Here is a 19,797-nt window from a genome sequence, read left to right as displayed (position 1 = left end):
TTGACATTTAAAATCCGAAAAACTCCAAATACCTCAAAGCTTATAATCTTTATTGATTTTGGATTATGTGATTCCAACTAAAAATGTTTAATTTATCCTCATTTATTTAGAAAGACAGCTATTATATTTCTGCAATTTTTCTAGATAAGAATTTTTGTCTTAATATTAACAGAATTTTGAGGGGGTTTTAGTTACTATTTATAAAGAAGATGGTACTACTAATTCATCTTAGGTTTGTAAGCTTTCTCTAGGACAAAACATAGGATATAAATCAATACTTAACAGCATAAAAATAAATCCTTATTTGGGGCACTTATTCATGATGAATAAATTCCTTATTTCTGATACCTCCTATTTCCTCCTTCTCTAACTAAAGTAGTATTTCCTCAAAACTTCACATAGTAAAAACACATAAATCTTTCAAAGTCCATGATAGGTGGATATTTTAAAAGTAAAGATTAAGAAGAAATCTAAAAAGCATTAAGCAAAAAAGTTACTCTCAAAAACAATGGAGCTATTGTAAAGCAATTAAAACAATACAGTAGAGAAAGCACTCCCTTAAAAACAGAAAGCCAAGAGAAGTTCACAAATGGAAGGAAATCAGGGTCCTTTATTTTCCCAGTTCGTGAAGAGTCTGCTATTTCTCAACTCTTTCCAATGTGGTTAACCATTAATGTACCAGTTTTCTACTAAATACAGGTTAAGTGACATCACCGCAAAGTTTAAAAGTCAGTCCATTTTTTTCTTTTGTTTAATGAATGGACACTTTCATCATTAAAAAAACAAAAGAAACAAAAACCTAGTAAGAGCTGTTAACACTTTCTTTTCCTACGCAGAGAATAAGCACTCAGCTTTAGAACTTAATACTCGTCTAGAAAAGATACTATACTGCCATCTATCTACCTGAAAGAGTATAGAGAAAAATGCAGACTAAGCTTTCACTTAACTCTGGCTGACAGAAGAATAAACTGTTAAAGTCCATGGTGTACTTTAATTGTACTATTTTCTCCATAAGAAAGATGCACAGTTATCAGTAATACAGTCTCTAAAGATAATTAGGGATATTTGGGAATCTCCAAACCATATCCCAAACAATGGAAAGAGTAGCAAGGTTTATAAACAAGGTTTCCAGACAACTTTACACACAAAATGAAGAGCTGGATATAGTCTGTTTATTTGTTTTAGAGAAAAATGAGAGATAAGCAAAGACTTTAAAAAATTGATGCAGCAGGACTATTTGAAGAATATTCCACTATAAAATATTATTTTTTTAATGCCAAATGGTGACTTTGTACTGAAGTTACTGGTAATTTCCTACTTTTATTAAAAAATACAATAAATGTCATAAAAAAAAACCTGTCACAATAAGGGCAACTTTCTATTATGTAGCCTTATAAATATTTTCTATTGAGTTCATTAGTAACTTAGAATAAATCTGACTTAAAACCAATATTTCCAATTAACTGCCTCAAGTCTTTTGTTATTTCTTATCTAGCAATGACTTCCTTCATCTCTGCATTTAGTTAATCTCTACTGATACTATAAAGTCCATGGTGAGTCTCATTCTCTACAGTGCAACAGTTTTTTAAACTTACAGCTACAGGAGTATTGTTCTACACAAATCTACAGGATAGTGTTTACATAGTTTATGTATGACATGAGTGTTATTTCCTGGAGTTGTATAGTCAGGTGATAATGATTGAAACCACTTGGGAAGAAATTTTTGAACAAAATGTTACTGCCAGTGACACCTATAAGGGAAGAGATTGAATGAGACTAACCCTTCCAATAAGAACACTACTAAAAGCCAGATAAAATCAAATTTATTGATAAATAAAGAGCTCACAGAAGATACTGGGAAATAACCAAATGAGCCAGGACTTAAAGTGTCAAGATTCCAGAAAGGGAAGAAATGCACTAAGGTGAATCCTACAATTTGCACTACTTTTTACCTTAAGGTACTTGCCAATTCATCAGCAGTACTGTATGAAAGGTCAAGTAGAAGTCGAGGCTCAGAGCTTTCTGCAAACTCACAGAGCTGGACAAACAATAAGGAGAAGGAACAATCCAAAGTAAATACTGAAGTTTCCAGCTGAGAAACTCCTGAAGGCTACATCATAAAGAGAAAAGGCCAAGTGAAATTGGTCCTTATGAAGATAAAATCCAGTAATTATAAATCCTTATAAAATCTCAATGAACACAGAACATGTCATGTTGAAAGGAACTGTTATATTAAGACCAATGTTCTGTTATTTAAGCCTTAGAAAGATTTATTATACAAATTCTTGATTAGATCAAGATAAACCTTCTATTGACTATCCATAAAAAAAGTAAATCATATCTTGAAAAAGAAAGCATCAACCAAATCTTCTACAATTAGTCATACATAATGCCTGGTACCTAACAAAACTTATCAGGTATATCAGAAGAAAGGACAAAATACCTGGAAACTAAGGGAGAGAAGAAGAGTCAATAGAAACAGACTCACAAGTAGATCTCTTTACTGAAATCATCAGATATAAACATTAAAATAACTTTGGTTAGAATGTTCAAAAATTTAGATGACCAATGAATAATTTCACTAGAGATGTGATCTATGGAAAAAATATCAAATGGAAATTCTGACAGTGAAAAATATAACTAAATTAATAAACTCAAGAGAGGAGTCCGACAAGAGATTAAGTAGACTATAAGAGTTGATTAGTTAACCAGAAGGGTTAGTAGAAAATATCTAGTCTGAGGCACAAGGGGAAAAACAAAAGAAAAATGCAGAAAAGACTGCAAAAGTTATGTAGTGCAGTGATATCTCATGTGCATGTAATTAGAATCCTAAAAGTACAAGAGAAAAATAAAGTTGGGCAGAAGTAATAGTTCAAATGACAGAGACCAAGAAATGTCTATAACTTAAGAATGCCAAGTCACAGATTTAAAAAGTTATATAAATTCTCAAAAAGAAAAAAATGCAAAGAAAACAACAATGAAACACATCATAAAATAACTCCAAAACACAAAACCAAAAGAAATCATAGGCATTACAGCCCAAGATGGCAACAGAGAAGGCTCCTGTACTCAACTCTTCCCACAAACACAATAAACCTACTGATAAGCTTGAAGTAATTCCTTCTGAAAGAAATCCAGAAACTAGCTGAGTGAATCTTACACATTAGGCACTCTACTACAGAAAATCACCCAATCACAAAGGAACAAAGCAAGAGGAAAAGGAAGGAATAAAGGAATTACAAAAGACACAGAAAACAATTTTCAAAATGGCAAGAGTAAGAACATTACAGTTATTAATAGTATGTATGTAAGCATCTATGAATAATTAAATGTAAATGGATTAAATTCTCTAATCAAAAGACAAAGAATGGCTGAATGGATTTAAAAAAAAAAACAAATAAAAACAAGACATAACTATATAGTGCCTACAAGAGATTCACTTCAGCTTTAAGGACACAGACTGAAAATGAAGGGAAGGAAAAAGTTATTTCATGCAAATGAAAAAAAAGAGAAAGCAGAAGTACCTGTAATTATACAGAAAAATATGCTTTAAGCCAAAGACTATAATAAGACACAAAGAAGAGCAATATACAATGATAAAGAAATATTTTCAAAAAGAGGATTGAATAGGGGAGTTCCCATTGTGGCTAAGTGGTAATGAACCTGACTAGAATCCATGGGGATGCAGGTTCTGATCCCCGGCCTCACTCAGAAGGTGAAGGATCCGGCATTGCCATGAGCTCTACTGCAGGCTGCAGATGCAGCTAGGATCCCTGGCTCCAATTCAACCCCTAGCCTGGGAACCTCCATATGCTGTGGGTGTGGCCCTAAAAAGACAAAAAAAAAAAAAAAAAAAAAAAAAGAGAGAGAGAATATAATGTTTGTACATATGATGCATGAAACAAAGGAGCACCTAAGACATAAAACTAATATTAACAGACTTGAGGTGGAAATAGACAGCAATAGAATAATAGTAGGGAAATTTAATACTTAAGTTTCAACAACGGATAGATCATCCAAATAGAAAATCAACAAAGAAACACTGGACTTAAACTATACATTAAACCCAGACAGACTTAACAGATATTTAAAGAACATTCTATCCAAAAGGAGTAAAATACATATTCTTCTCAAGTGCACATGAAACATTATCCAGGGTATATCATGTTAAACCACAAAACAAATCTTAATAATTTTAAGACTGGAATCATTTCAAGCATCTTTTCCAACAATGGTATGAAACTGGAAATCAATTATAAAAAGAAAACTAGAAAATTCACAACTGTGTGATTAAACAACATACTACTGAACAACAATGGAAATCAGAGCAATTGGGCAAGAAAAAAGAAATAAAAGACATCCAATTAGAAAGAAAGAAGTAAAACTGACACTGTTTTGGAGATAATATGTTATGGCATATAGAATACATAAAGACTCCAAAAAAATGTTACAACAAACAAATGAATTCATAAAGTTCCAGGGTACAAAATTAATATACAAGTATCAGTTGCATTTCCATATACTAATAACAAAAAACCATTAAGAAAACAATCCCATTTTTAACTGTATCAAAAAGAATAAAATACCCAGGAATAAATTTAACCAACAAGTGAAAGATCTGTATAGTGAAAACTATGAGACACTGATGAAAGAAAATGAAGAAGACACCAATAAATGAAGGTATTCCATGCTCACAGATTAGAAAAATTAAATATTCTTAAAATGTCCATACTACCCAAGAAATCTACAGATTCAATGCAATCAATCCCCATCACAATTTCGACTACATTTCCCATAGAAATAGAAAAAACAATCCTAAAATTTGTATGGAACCACAAAAGATCCCAGACAACCAAAGCAATCTAAAGAAAGCTGGCGGCTTTCAAAGTATATTACAAAGCTATAGTAATTAAAATAGTATGATATTGGCATAAAGACACTTGGATCCATGGAACAGAATAGACAGTCCATGAAAAAACCCACCCTTATATGGTCAATTAATTTATGACAAAAGAGGAGTTCCCTTCATGGCTCAGCAGTTAACGAATCCAACTAGGATCCATGAGAATGCGAGTTTGAGTCCTGGCTTTGCTCAGTGGGTTAAAGATCTGGCGTTGCTGTGAGCTGTGGTGTAGGTTGCAGATGTAGCTTGAATCCTGTGTTGCTGTGACTGTGATGCAGGCCAGCAGCTGTAGCTCCTATCAGATCCCTAGTCTGGAACCTCCATATGCTGTGGGTGTGGCCCTAAAAAGCGGAAAAAAAATGACAGAAGGGCCAAGGATATTCAATAGAAAAAAGATAATCTCTTTAAGAAGTGGTGCTGGCAAAAATTAACTCAAAATTTCTTAAAAGACTTGAACATAAGACAAGACACCATAACACTCCTAGAAGAGAACATTGGCAAAACATTCTCTGACATCAACCTTATAAATGTTTTCTTAGGTCTGTCTCCCAAGGAAAGAGAAATAAAAACAAAAATCAACAAATGGGACCTAATCAAACTTACAAGAATATCAAAGAGGTACGTGCACTTCCATATTCACTACAGAATTCACTACAACAGTCAAGAAAGATATGGAAGCTACCTAAATATCCTTCAGTAACTGAATGGATTAAAAAAAAAAAAAAAAGACAGGGAGTTCCCATTGTGGCTCAGCAGAAACAAATGTGACTAGCATCCATGACTATGCTCATTGGGTTAAGGATCCAGTGTTGCCGTGACCTGATCTGTAGGTCGCAGACGTGGCTCAGATCCTGTGTTGCTGTGGCATAGGCCAGCAGCCAGACCTCTGATTTGAGCCCCTAGCCTGGGAACCTCCATATGCAGCGAGTGCGGCCCTAAAAAGACAAAAAAAAAAAAAAAAAAAAAAAAAGACATTGTATATATACACAATGTAACATTATTCAGCCATGAAATCCTGCTATTTTGACAACATGGTTGTACTTCGATGGGATTATACTAAGTGAAACAAGCCAAATGGTACCACTTATATGTGGAATTTAAAAAAAAAAAAAAGTTCAACTCATAGAGACTAAGAATAGAAAAGTAGTTGCCAGGGTCTAGGGTTGGAGACAGGTTGGTAAAATAGTACAAATTTTAGCTACAAAATGAATAAGGTTTAAGAATCTAATGTAAAAACATAGTGACCATAATTTTAACACCATATTACATAACTTATATTTGCTAAGAGAGTAGAATAAAAGTTCTCATAAAAGAAAAGATTAATATGTAAGGTGATGGATGTGTTAATTAACTAGATAGGGGGAATCCTTTCAAAATATACATGCATCAAATTATCATAATGCACAATTTGAATATTTTATAAATTTCTATGTTAATTATACCTCAACAAAGGTGGATAATATAATTAAATAACCAAATAATAAAAGCAGTCAGAGAAAAGATACACTATTTCAATGAAAGGACAATAAAACTAACAACAGAATTTACAAAAGAAATGATGGAAACCACGAGACAAGGAAATTGCATCTTTGAAAACCTGGATATAACTCCAAACCTCTAATTCTAGGCCATGCAAATAAATGTTTCAAAAATGAAAGAGAAATAAAGACATTTTTAGGTAAACCCAAAGTGGAAGAGTATGTTCCAGTATTCTTCCATCAAGAAGCAGGAAAAAATACTCTCAGAAAGAAGCTTAGAAACTTATGAGGAGACGAAGGACCAGAAAAAGCATCAATGTGAGGGTAACTCTAAATGAATACTGACTTCATATGACATATGCATTATAACGTATAATATGTAAATGATAACAATTATGTCATGAGTTTTAGTTCTACATCTGTTTTATGACCCCACAATAAGAAAAAATGATGATGCTAAGAAGGGTTCTAAGGCCATTACATTCATTATCTCGGCAATGGTTAAAGTACCAACATATATTAAACTTAAAAAAAAAAAAGGTAAGTATGTTTTGATCCCTGGGAAAATTATTTAAAAAAGAAATTCCAGAGTCTCCATTGTGGCTCAGCAGTTAATGAACCCAACTAGGATCCATGAGGATGCAGGTTCGATCCCTGGCTTCCCTCAGTGGGTTAAGGATCCAGCATTGCCGTGAGCTGTGGTGCAGGTCGCAGATGCAGCTCGGATCTGGAGTTGCTATGGCTGCGGTACAGGCCAGCAGTCGTACCTCTGATTCGACCCCTAGCCTGGGAACCTCCATATGCCTTGGGGGTGGCCCTGAAAAGCAAAAAAAGAAAAAAGAAAAAAAAAGAAAGAAATTCCATCAGAAGGGATTTTAAATTGAAAATTCCAAAGAAAGGAGAAAAAAATAAAGAACAGATGGATCAAGTAGAAAACAAATAGTAAGATGACAGGATTAATATCAGTCACAGTAAATAAAAATGGACTACCAATTAGCAGACAAAGATTATCCAACTAGACTTTAAAAAAAAAAAAAATTGGTGTCTGTAAGACACATATCAAGACATAACTGAGAAAGGTTGAAAGTAAAAAGACAGAAAATGATATACCATGAAAATACTAACCGAAAGAAAGATGATATAGCTAAATTAGTAACAGAAAGAAAACACTTTATGGCAAAAACAACTACAGATAAAGAAGTATAATTTATAATAATGCAAGAGTCAACTCAATAAAGCAATATTAGAATTCTAAGACTGTATGAACCTGGTAATACAGCCTTAAATTATCAACATCTAAATCAGTGCAATAATTAGAGTTCATGTCAATGAATACTAAGTGCTACTGAACATTCATTTTGCTTTAGATCCTTAGAATATTTGGGGCTATATAAATAATAAAATATTTTTTCCAGGTTTAGCTGTAATTCTTGTCCTAGAATTTAGCTTTACTAACTTTAAGTATGTTAGTGACACCAATAATAAACACACTATTTTTATGTCTTTAAATTAGTCAAACAAAATAGTATTTTTTTTTTTTTACACTGGATAACATTATGGTAAAGTTCTTCTCCCCACATACCAAACTTGAAAATACATGAATAAATTCATTCAGAAAATTTATCATAAACAAGGTTAAAACACATTAGACTACCCAACAGGATGGCAAATCATCTCAGAAATGTCAAAACCCCTTTGGGTTTCAATTTCATTATATCTAAAATGAAGGTAATTATAAAAACATCCTACTTTAAACAAAAGAATACTCTAAGACTTGAACAATTCCTGCTCAGCATTACTAGGTAAAAGATCTCTGTTGGGTCCGTAGAACTATTTGTAATTTACTGCTTGTTACCAAAGTGGCTCCATAACTAAAATGATACAGCTAACTATTTGATTTTCATTTGGTAATCCCACTAACCATTATCATGATTGTTTTTTTTAATTAAAAATCACCAATACTGCCTCTGCAAGTGATTGCTCTAGGGAAAACTGAGTTTGAATTTTCAAAATCCAACTTTTACTCACTTTTCATATTTTCTTCCTAGATTTTAAATCTTTTAATAAACATTTACTATACAACTAGTCTTTTGTCATCATTCAGTATGCATATAGATATATGCCTTTGTCAGGAGTTCTGTTAAGGCCCAACAGTTAACAAACCTGACTAGTATCCATGGGGACTCAGGTCCCATCCCTGACCTCGCTCAATGGGTTAAGGATCCAGCGTTGCAATGAGCTGTGGTGTAGGTTGCAGACACAGCTCGGATCTGACATTGCTGTGACTGTGGCATAGGCCAGAAGCTGTAGCTCCAATTCAGCCCCTAGCCTGGGAACCTCCATATACTGTGGGGTGGCCCTAAAAAGACAAAATATATGCCTTTATCTATATTTCTAAGTATTAAAATAGTATTACCTAAAATCAGTTTTTCCATTTAAAAGAAGTGATCTTTCCTCTAATCTACAGTAATTTTTCCAGAGTTTTTTACCTTTCACTTGGAGAGAGATATCAGTTTATAATTTGTTATGTCTAAATCCTTCAATTAAATATTACCACTATATTTGAGTATTTGAATTTCTTTAGTCTGTCATCAATCTCTAGTAATACTGTTGAGTAAGTCTCTAAATTTTACATAAAAGTTAATAGGCCAAAGAAAAATTGTTCTCTCCTTCTGCGTGCTTTCATTAAAATCAAATAACATAAACTGTGAGTCTATTATCAAGTACTTTTATATGTGTTATCTCATTTAATCTCATTACTATCTACATTTTTCAGAAGCAGACATTGCAGTTCAGAAAGGTTAAACAATGTGTCAAAGGTTATACTTAAAATAAAAGCCAAGACTTAATCCTAGGTATCTGTTTAAAAAATCAAGAGCTTTCCACTACCAGAGTTTAGTAAATGCAACATAAAGAGCCTGAGACTTAATATGTTAGGTTTTTGGACCATATACCTCTGTCACAACTACTCAACTCTGCTATGGTAGCACAAAAGCAATGGTAAACAATATGTAAACAAATCAGAATGCTGTGTTTCAGGGAAAATTTTATTAATAAAAACAAGTAAAGGGTCAAATTTAATGCAATGCCCATGGTTTGCCAATCCCTCTACTACACTACAATGCATTCCTTCCTAGAGAAACTCTACCAGATTTTTATTAATGCTACTAAATTTTAGTTCTCAATTTTTAAAACATTATGAACTTAATCTTACCAGTAAATGTTATTCAAATACTTTTCTTATTAGGCTCAATCTATCTGAAACAAGATACTCTTGGGACAATATGTATAACCTTTCATATATTCTAACTACAATACCAATTATATCAGAAATTAATCTATAAATATGATGAAATATTTCTAAAAACTATAGTACTAACATGCACTAAATTACCAGTGTGATAATGTCAAACACCTATATTTAAAGTTCTGTCTCCCTTTTGAACTTTTTTCAGTTATTAGTAACTAATTTTAATTGTTCACTCACAACAAAGCCCCACTGATATATGCAACCAAGCAATAACAAATATCCTCTTTAAATTATACAAAATGAGCATGTGTACAAAAAAAATTGAAGTACAGAGAATTTAAAGACCTTCTCTCAATTGCTCTCTTATTGCAAAATCTAATTGTATATAGCACCACTGAACTTGTTATTTCTGATATACAAGATTTAAACAGTATAAAATGACATAAATAAAAAAGAAAAACACCTTTCTCCATCAGGGATTCTATTCCTTCTTCCCTACTTTGCTTCCTCTCACACACACTTGCACACTGGGGCATATTCTCTCTGTCACACACACGCACGCACATAGAAGGCATTTTAAAAACACAATTTCAGTCCAAATGACACACAGGATCAGGTACAAATACCAGTTCTGCACACAAAACATACAAGAAAAGATTCAGAAAACACAAAATCAGGTTCAAATCCCAGCTCCAAACTAAAATCAGTTGAGTAACTTCCTAGCTTTGTACTTTCAGTAAGTAGTTATATAACCTCTCTTAGCATGTTTCCTCATCTATAAAAATGGTGGGAAAATCAGACCCACCTCCAGTGGTTGGTGTGGGCATTTATGTAAGAATTAAAATTACACGCCCACAGCACAGGGCTGATATAGAATCAAGACTTAACTCCTACTACTGCTATTACCACCACCATCACCACTAACACCACCAACTGGGGCAAGTCTTATTAATATCTAGTGTAGTTCCTCTACAAATGGGAAACTCATTGCCTCAAATGGTATATATAATAATAACTTTTTCAGACATCCTGAAAATTCATTTCATCACTCCTGTTAAAAATCAGAGGAGGAGTTTCTGATGTGGTGCTACAGGATTGGTGGCATCTCTGCAGCACCAGGATTCAGGATTGATCCCCAGCCCCACAGAGCAGGTTAAAGGATAGGCATTGCTGCAGCTGCAGCATAGGTCACAACTACAGCTCGGATCTGATCCCTGGCCTGGGAATTCCATGTGCTGTGGAGTGGCCCAAAAAAAAAAAAAAAAAAAAAAAAAAGTCAGGGAAAAAAGTCTTTTCTCTCAAGAATTTAATGTTCCTTTTTAAATTTAAAAATTAAACAAATCTATTTTTATTCCTGAAAAGAAACAAGAAATTAACATTTTCACTTTGTTTTTCATTATTGCAGCTATGTGTAAATGAAAAATACATATGTGAAAAAATCTAATATGTTGCTTTTTAAATAACTCAACACCAATAATCATAAAGATTTGCTTAAAAGGGAATGTCAGAATAGGGTCCAATTTTTCAATTCCAGTATATTTTTAAATGCACCAAATTGAGGTTTTTGTTGTTTTTGTTTTCCATTTTTTGCACTTAAAAGCACCACATGTTAATCACTGTATACTGCAGTCGCTCTAACATTAGTGGATATAAACATTTCTTACCAAGTTACGCTTTTTTAGTGGAAGAAAGTAATAATAGTGGCAGAAAGAAAACATCAGTGCGTAGCAAGTAAGAAGTTCAGTGTAGAAACACAACTGCAGAAAAAGCCAATGATTATCTTCACCAACACAATTGTTAATCCTGAAGGGGAAAAAAGGAAAAAGAAAAAATATTTTACATTTTATAAGATGTTAATTTTAGGATAGTAAAACTAGGGATAAAGACAAACAATTTCATATGTGCTAACTTCATGGAGGTGAGCTAAAGCCACTCAAACCTAAAGGCAAAAAGTACATAAGAAAAGATATGTAAAGCACATTTGTAAAGTCCATTCTACTTTTCAAAGAAGTCCACATATGTGATCTCCCTTCACTCAACAACAACCCAGTGAGGCAGGAAGAACAGATGGCAGTCTTCTTGCTTCACTGATACAAAAAAGGAACAAAGGAGTTAGGACACTTGCCAGAGGATGTACAATCAGGAGAAAGTGTGGTCAAGAGAACGAGAACCCCCTTCTACACACTGTTATTCCTCTATAGCAGTCTAGCTCTGGAGACCAACTGGAAAGATTTGAAGTAAAAAAACTTCAACCTGCCACTCTGACACACTGCTAAGCATTCACATTTTTTCCCCTTACTTTTAAAATCTAACCTTGGTTGCTGAAAATAAAACACATATTCAAAAGTATTTACAAGTTTTTAGAGCTACATTTCTACCAGTATAACAGCGAACCATAACTAGGAAAAAGGATTAATATTATAATCCCAAATTTTCAATGCTAATGCAAGCTAAGTATTTTCTTGTTCCAAAATTTTTACTGGATCTAGATTTTCAAAATATTTTAAATTCCAGCAGAAAACTCTAGTTCAAAACTATAAATTACCTTTCACAAATGTTTTCATCTCAATATAGCATTATATTGCCATTTGTTGAAAATAAGTAAATAAGAGGGTCAAACTCCTAACTTAAATTGTTTTAAAGGTACATCATTTAACTATTTTAAAAAATTGGTTAATAACTGAACAGAAAAACTTAGAGAGGCATTTCTTAGACTACAGAGCTCACGCTTTGTAAAGAAGTAAACCTCCTGTGTTTTGTTTTCTGCAAGCAGGGCTATCAGAGAAGGATGCTTCTGCATGCACTCAAAAATACCCTTCAACAGTTGTTGCTTGAAAGATGACTTATCCTTGTTCTATCCTTCCTATAACCCCACCCCCCAAATCTGAGAAATAACTGCTCTAATTCTGGCATTTTTCTTAACCAGAGAACTTTAAGAAACAATGAGATAATCTACATGTAAGAGCTCTTTTGGTAACAAACTCCTTAGAAAGAGCGATCACAACTAGAAACAGAGGAAGTCTTGAGGTGATCAAAGAACTAACCTCCAAATCTACAGCTCTTAAGAAAGCAGCTACTGAAAATTACAGAAATTCTCCTCGCTTCTAGTTTACACTGCAACTAGTTTACTCCTCTCTCTGAACATCTCAGCAATGCTCTATCAGGGAATTCAATCACATAAACCCCTGAATCTACTACAGCTCCTGGTCTAACCTCCATTCTCCTTCCCACCAATGTTCTGAGAAGATGACTAAAACTGCGGAAGCACAAGGCCTAGGAACAGAGATCTCACCCCAATCTTAAAATTCTGGTTAAACAGTGCTTTATTTTGGTCATCAAGTTAGTCTTTATTCCTTAAAAATAAGTAAATAAATACTATTGCTCATCTATACAGTATCAAAACATTTCTTTGTTATTTTTTAAGCTTAAACTATTGCATTCATTTAAAAGGAAGTAGCACTACCCAATGGATTTTCATGAACTCTTACTATATTTTTTATTAAAGTAGTTGATTTATCACTAACTATATTTTAAGTCAGAAATATTAATCTAAAAAGTACATAAAATTGAGTTTTTCAGTATGATTACCACTTACCCGAATACATGCTTTACCTAGCATTTTTTTAAATTAATTTTTTATTTTTATTTTTTTGTCTTTCATCTTTTGTCTTTTTAGGGCCACACCTGCGGCATATGGAGGTTCTCAGGCTAGGGGTCCAATCGGAGCTGTTGCTGCCGGCCTATGCTAGAGCCACAGCAATGCCAGATCAGAGCCACGTCTGTGACCTACACCACAGCTCATGGCAAAGCCGGATCCTTAACCCACTGAGTGAGGTAAAATCAAACCCACAACCTCGTGGTTCCTAGTCGGATTCTTCACTGTACCACGATGGGAATTCCTAGCTTTTTAATAACTATTACTATTAAACTTGTAAAGAGATCACTGACTAAAATCATTTGAGAATTAATATGTTTATTTAAGGCACATTTTTTAAATACCAACTGTTATGTTACACACTATACTATACTATTGACAGAATCTTACATTTTTTTTACATAGTAACGAAGTACTTTGATTTTTTTCTTAATCGTAGGACATTACTTTCTATTTAAACAATTTATAATACAAACTAAATTTCCACTAAAAATTGGCTAATAACTTGTGCTATCAAAAATAAGGGAAATTCTAAATTGACTAGTATTACTAGGCAAAGCTAAACTCTACCCTTCAGTCGACCTTAGATAAATGCAATTATAAATTTAAGAAGATCGTTATGGAGTTAGTATATATGCATGCATGTGTGTACAAACAAAAATATATATGTATATAGATATATTTATAAAGTGCTACACCATACTAGTTTAAATATTTATACAGAAATCCCATGCTAGGAAAACAGAATTAAATACAATATCTTGTTCACAGATTTTTGTGACAGCTTTGAAATGAGATACAATGCAGAACTCTCACAGCATTTGTTTTCAAAAATTCTATTTTGCAACTGAACATTTTCTTTAAATATTGCAAGAGAGCCACCTATTGGCCAAAAATGTTCAGTAGAATGAGCCTACTACCACTTTTATACATTCAGCCAGCATGTAATGTTAATAACAATATCCAATATATAACCCTGAAAATGGCTGAAAGGAGGTGAAATGAGTTATAAGGGTATGAGAATTGTGTTACTCTTCAGTTAAAAAATTGGAAGAGAAATACAATGAGATGTACACGGTTTATTACAGTTACAAACAATAACAGCTACTATATTTATATTTAAGTACTTTTTATGCATCAGATACTGTACTAAATGTTTTACATACACTGCTTCATCTAATAAAATCACCTTAGTTCTATGGTATATTTAGGTGCGTGAGAATTCTCAGTTTTCTGGTCAAATATCTCCTTTTAGAAAATATAGGATCTCTGGAATAATGACTTTGGGAGTTGATCGAACCACATGATCAAATAAAGCTATCCTTAATAAAAGATTTTTTAACTGTATAACTTTGATATAAACTTGCTTTAAATCTGCTAAGTACTAAGATATACTTTTACTACCTTTTTTTCCCTAAAGGTGAATTATTAATTCCTTACCATGGACAGTGATGATCCATTCTCCTTACACAGTGGCCACAGCGGCTGCAGTGATGGGAACGCTTTGGTCTCATCAAATTACACTTGTTACACAATTCCCAGAACTCCCTTTCTAGAGAAGGAAATTAAAATCCATTTAATAAAAGTACATGAGTAATGCTGAAATTTAGCAACAAGTATTCATAAGAGTTTATAGGAATTATTTGATACTGTGTTGAAGTCTCCAGTGTAAATGTTTGCCATAAATGTTGCTGCTCTAGTCTATGCATGTTTTACTATATATGTTTCTAATTTTAAACACTATAAAAATAAGATACTATTAAGAGTTAAACTAAAGGATAGAAAACAATATATTTAAGTATATGCTCTAAGTAAAATTTAATGACAAAACCCTCAGGAACAATTAAATTATTATATTAAAATAGAATTTTATTTAATACTATTTTATTTAATAGAATTTTACTTAATTTTATTTTAAACAAATTAATTTCTAGAAATGTAATATCTAAGGGCTCTAAAGAAAAAATAATGGTGAGTATTGATTTTATAGATTACCAAGTTAAAATCAATCATATAATATCAGAAAAAAAGAGACTGTACCCCCCCAAACTCACCATACAAAACCATTTTATTTAATTAATTAATTTATTTATTTATTTATTGTCTTTCTGCCATTTCTTGGGCTGCTCCTGCAGCATATGGAGATTCCCAGGCTAGAGGTCGAATCGGAGCTGCACCCGCTGGCTTACACCACAGCCACAGCAATGTGGGATCCGAGCCGCATCTGGGACCTACACCACAGTTCACGGCAACACCAGATCCTTAACCCACTGAGCAAGACCAGGGATCAAACCTGCAACCTCATGGTTCCTAGGTGGATTCGTTAACCACTGAGACACAACGGGAACTCCCAAAACCATTTTTTTTTAATATCAGTAACTTCATTTGGGAATGTTATGAGGGAGGGTTGCAGAAAGATTTCAGATGGGCTAAAGAGGTATTAGAATAGTTTGAGAAATGAAGATTATGAGAAATTGCTATTTAACCGAAATAAAAGAGTTCTTTACAAAGCTCTACCCTACCACCAAAAAGCAATTTCCTCTAATATGTTGGGAAAGAGTATGAATTAAGCTAAAAGTATGAAGTTTAAAGAAAGGGAAAATCACTTGTTTTCATTATAAACTGATCTAATTAGATCCATAAAAACTATATGGGATAGTCATCTACCAAGACAAGGTAACTGCTTTATTATACAGAACATATCTTTTTAGTATTTCTTGAAATGGAATTTTACTTTTGCAAAACTCTTAAATCTCATATAATTTATGGAAAACTACACCCTAACCCTGTTAAAGGTATGGGTATAGTAAAATTAGCCTAACTCCCATACTCAGAGTGAATATAGAGACCTAGCACACAGTAGGGGTCATTAACTCCTTGATTAGTATGAAAAGCCTAAGTTTTTTTTAAGTGAAAGATTCCAAATATAAGTAACAGAAGATAATAGTGGGTAGTATTCAATTTTCTAAAGACACCCTATTTTAATTTCATTATTTTAAGTTTAATGGCCATTCTAATATGTTGGAATTTTATAGCAAAGTGTTGGGAAAATACTCTTCTATAAATGTCTCTGAAGAAATCAATAAATTATGAGTAAAAGGCATATAAATTGTTCAAATAAAATGAAAGTTGAGATATTATCTTTTACATTTATTTTTTCATTTTAAAATAAAAGCATCTTCCATTTCTTACTTACAATTCTTATTTTAATGAAAACATGTGAGAGAGCAACAATATTAAAGCTTAACTTATGTACAATCAAACTATTATACTTTGTTAGTGAACTAGAATTTCATTTTATATGTAGCATAATACAACGTCACAAACATATCACTTTTTTTCCTCACTTAAGCTAGATGCTCCCAAATATCCCAATGTTAAAACTTTGATTTTACATATTGCAAGGAACAGTCAGGAAGGAGACTCTCTTGAATGAACTTACTTTCATTAAAGGCCAACATAAAAACTTTATGTTCTTAAAACTAGCCCCTTCAAACATAAATAGGGGTATTCACTATTGGCAATTTCATCATATAATATTCCAAAGAATAAATTATTTCATACTTAAGATGTTGTATCCTCAGAAAAGAGAGCATTTGGCTACAGTCAGAGAAAGCCTGTAACTCATCCTCTAGTCTAATCCGGACTGGCAAATTACAGTCCATAGGCAAATCCAGGATACCACCTAATTTTGTGTGACCTCTGAGCCAAGAATATTTTCTACAGTTTTAAATGATTAAAAATAATAATGATAAAAACAATAACTTGTTACATGTAAAAATCTTGGAATTTAAATTTCAATGTCCATAAAGTTTACCCATTCATTTATATATTATCTATATATGCTTTTTTTATGCTACAATGATATAGCAAGGAAGCTGTGACATAGATTTGATCCATAAAACTAAAAATATTTACTATCTGGTCCTTTACAGTACAGAAGAATTTGCTGACCTATGGTCTGGACCATAAACTTGTTTGGAGAGTTTGAGCCATTTAAGGCTCAGCTGAAGATTATAAGAATCTTGAGATGAACATACTATGAAAATGCACATTTTCACACACATGCACAAACACATACACACATTTATGTGTTTAGAGAACAAAGAAAAAAATCACTACTTTTAAAATCCAGAAATGTAATTAAAATATCATCTATGTTTCTGCCTTGCAGAACAAGAGAAAAAGCCATCCATTTTAACCTACCCCATATATCTATAAGCCATCTCTCAGTCTTTTCCCTTTTCTCTTCTTCAGGGTTTATTCATGTCCAAATAGGACCCTGGTGACAGATGTATTCTAATGTCTGATGACTACCTGTAAGACTTTTATACTATCTATCTAACCAAATAAAATAAAAACCTATGGCAGACAGACTCCAAATGCTAATTTATGATAGCTATAGAAAATTAAAAATTAACAGATACAGCTTTCAAAGGACAGAAAAAAATCAAAACTTAAATCAAAGAAAAAAAGGAAAACAAACTCCATAAATAACAGATACTCTTTAATGTAAGGTAAACAGCATCATATTGTTTAGCAAGAGACCCTTATTAATGCTGTAAATACATGGAAGAATACAAAGCAAGATTTGGTTTGGTTCAGTTTATTCTTCAAAAAGCATAGAATTACCTTCTATTTGAGTTCTTAAAAGACTCTCATATAAGGGGGCCTTCTCTCAATTACTATATATATTTCAAACACAAGTAATGTTTTGAGGAGGAAAATGTAACTTGAAACAACAAAAATCAATACAATGTCTGGGTCTTAATAGAGATTTCCTCACAGGATCAGCTGCCAATGTAGAAAATAAACGAATACAACAAAACAGAAAGAAACTCTGGGGGTCACTAGAGGAGAGAGGGGAAGGAGTGGAGAGAAATAAGTGCAGGGGATTAAGAGGTACAAACTTACAAAATAAATAAGTCATAGGGGAATAGGCACAGCAAGGGGAATATACAATAATTTAAAAAATAGAAATAAAAAAGGAAAAATTGGCTCTAGTGATGACAAAAATATTGACATCTAATGCACAAGTTAAGAGCTTGATAATGAAAATGTTTTAAGATTGACTGAGGTGATGGTCGTACCACTTTGTGTATATACAAAAGCCACTAAACTGTACACTTTAAATGGGTGAATTATATGGCATGTGAATTACACTCAATAAAGCTGTTTTTAAAAAGTTACTAGGTTGAATAAAATCATTTCATAAAATTTGAAAATGACAAAAAGTAATATTTTTATATTTCAAACATGTGTATGAGTAATTTAAGTAGACATTTAATGATTTCACTTGACTATTTCGTCTACATGCCCAAAAGTATTTAAAATCGAATTCCGGGGATCTTCACCTGGAAAAAGGGAACATTCTCTTATATTCAAATTGCCTCATATCTAGTGGGTCACACAGAAACTAAATGTCTTCTGTTTAAAAAAACAGAAAGGCATGTGAAATATTTCAGAGTAATTCAATTTTAAAAAATAATAAAAGCATTAGGGTTTAAGTTTTCTAAAGTGTTCAACTGCATAAAACTGCTCAACCTTAAAACAATGCTGAATAAATATCACTGTTTCATAGCCCCAACTCTTTAGTCATGCTATATTATTGTTTACTGTTAAATTAAAAAAAAAAATTTTACTAAGTTAAAACCATATTTACACAATCATCAGGTAATCAGCAGCAAAGAGCACATGATAATTTCAATGTATTTGCTTCAAACTAAAACAAAGGTAAATAAAGAGGTGAAATTATTAAGGATCCACAGTAAAAAAGATGATAGAGACAAGGATGTAGGCCTCACAGCAGCTCTGTAACTATCAATCAATAGTTGGACAATCAATGCTCCTGATTACCCAGTCTATTATGTTTCATACAAAACCATCAGGATCTTACGTATGAGATACCAAAAGACTTTGGAAACATTAAAATGTGACTAAACAAATGCACATTTTTTCAGCTGGACAAAAGGGAACTCTTCGGGAGTTACCATTGTGGCTCAGTGGAAATGAATTTGCCTAGTATCCATGAGGATGCAGGTTCGATCCCTGGCCTCACTCAGTGGGTTAAGGATCCAGCATTGCCATGAGCTGTGGCACAGGCCAGTGGCTACAGCTCTGATTTGACCCCTAGCCTGGGAAGCTTCAAATGCTGAGAGTGTGGCCCTGAAAAGGCAAAAAGGCAAAAAAAAAAAAAAAAAAAAAAAAGGAATTTCTTCATTCAGTGAAGAAAAATAGGCCAAATGTCAACTGAAACCAGATTATAATGCAGATATCCAAATAGTTAGCAAGATGTCATGATGTCCTCCATCACTGGAATCTATAAGCCAAAGGTAATGCAGCAGTTTCAGGAAGATTCAATCTGGCCCACAGATATAATCTGGAATTTATTTAAAAGCAATGCTTTAAATTATTTTAATTAGTTGCCAACGTTTTTTTAAAATCTTGAAATGTCTCATAAAAATTAAAATTTCATGTTTTTTCTTTATAAATTTCAAGTCCTAATAATACT

The 19,797-nt window shown here is 32.8% G+C and overlaps 1 protein-coding gene across 2 annotated transcripts in view; it reads right to left on the bottom strand.

The window, feature by feature from the left end:
* Positions 1-19,797, bottom strand: part of ZDHHC21 (zinc finger DHHC-type palmitoyltransferase 21) — a 64,923-nt gene that overhangs the window by 35,498 nt on the left and 9,628 nt on the right. For both annotated transcript variants that reach the window (XM_084985448.1, XM_084985458.1), the window contains exons 4-5: positions 14,727-14,838; positions 11,296-11,434 (exon numbers count right to left, since the gene is read on the bottom strand). In XM_084985448.1, coding sequence (XP_084841574.1) covers positions 11,296-11,434; positions 14,727-14,838 — 251 coding nt within the window. The remainder of the gene's footprint in view (positions 1-11,295; positions 11,435-14,726; positions 14,839-19,797) is intronic.

The sequence above is a fragment of the Sus scrofa genome, chromosome 1 (assembly GCF_054392235.1).
Source record: "Sus scrofa isolate SSC_HxYL_T2T_F1_AM1 chromosome 1, Sscrofa_HxYL_maternal_Yorkshire_Landrace_v2.0, whole genome shotgun sequence".
NCBI lineage: Eukaryota > Metazoa > Chordata > Mammalia > Artiodactyla > Suidae > Sus > Sus scrofa.
This window is presented reverse-complemented; position numbering and strand designations above follow the sequence as displayed.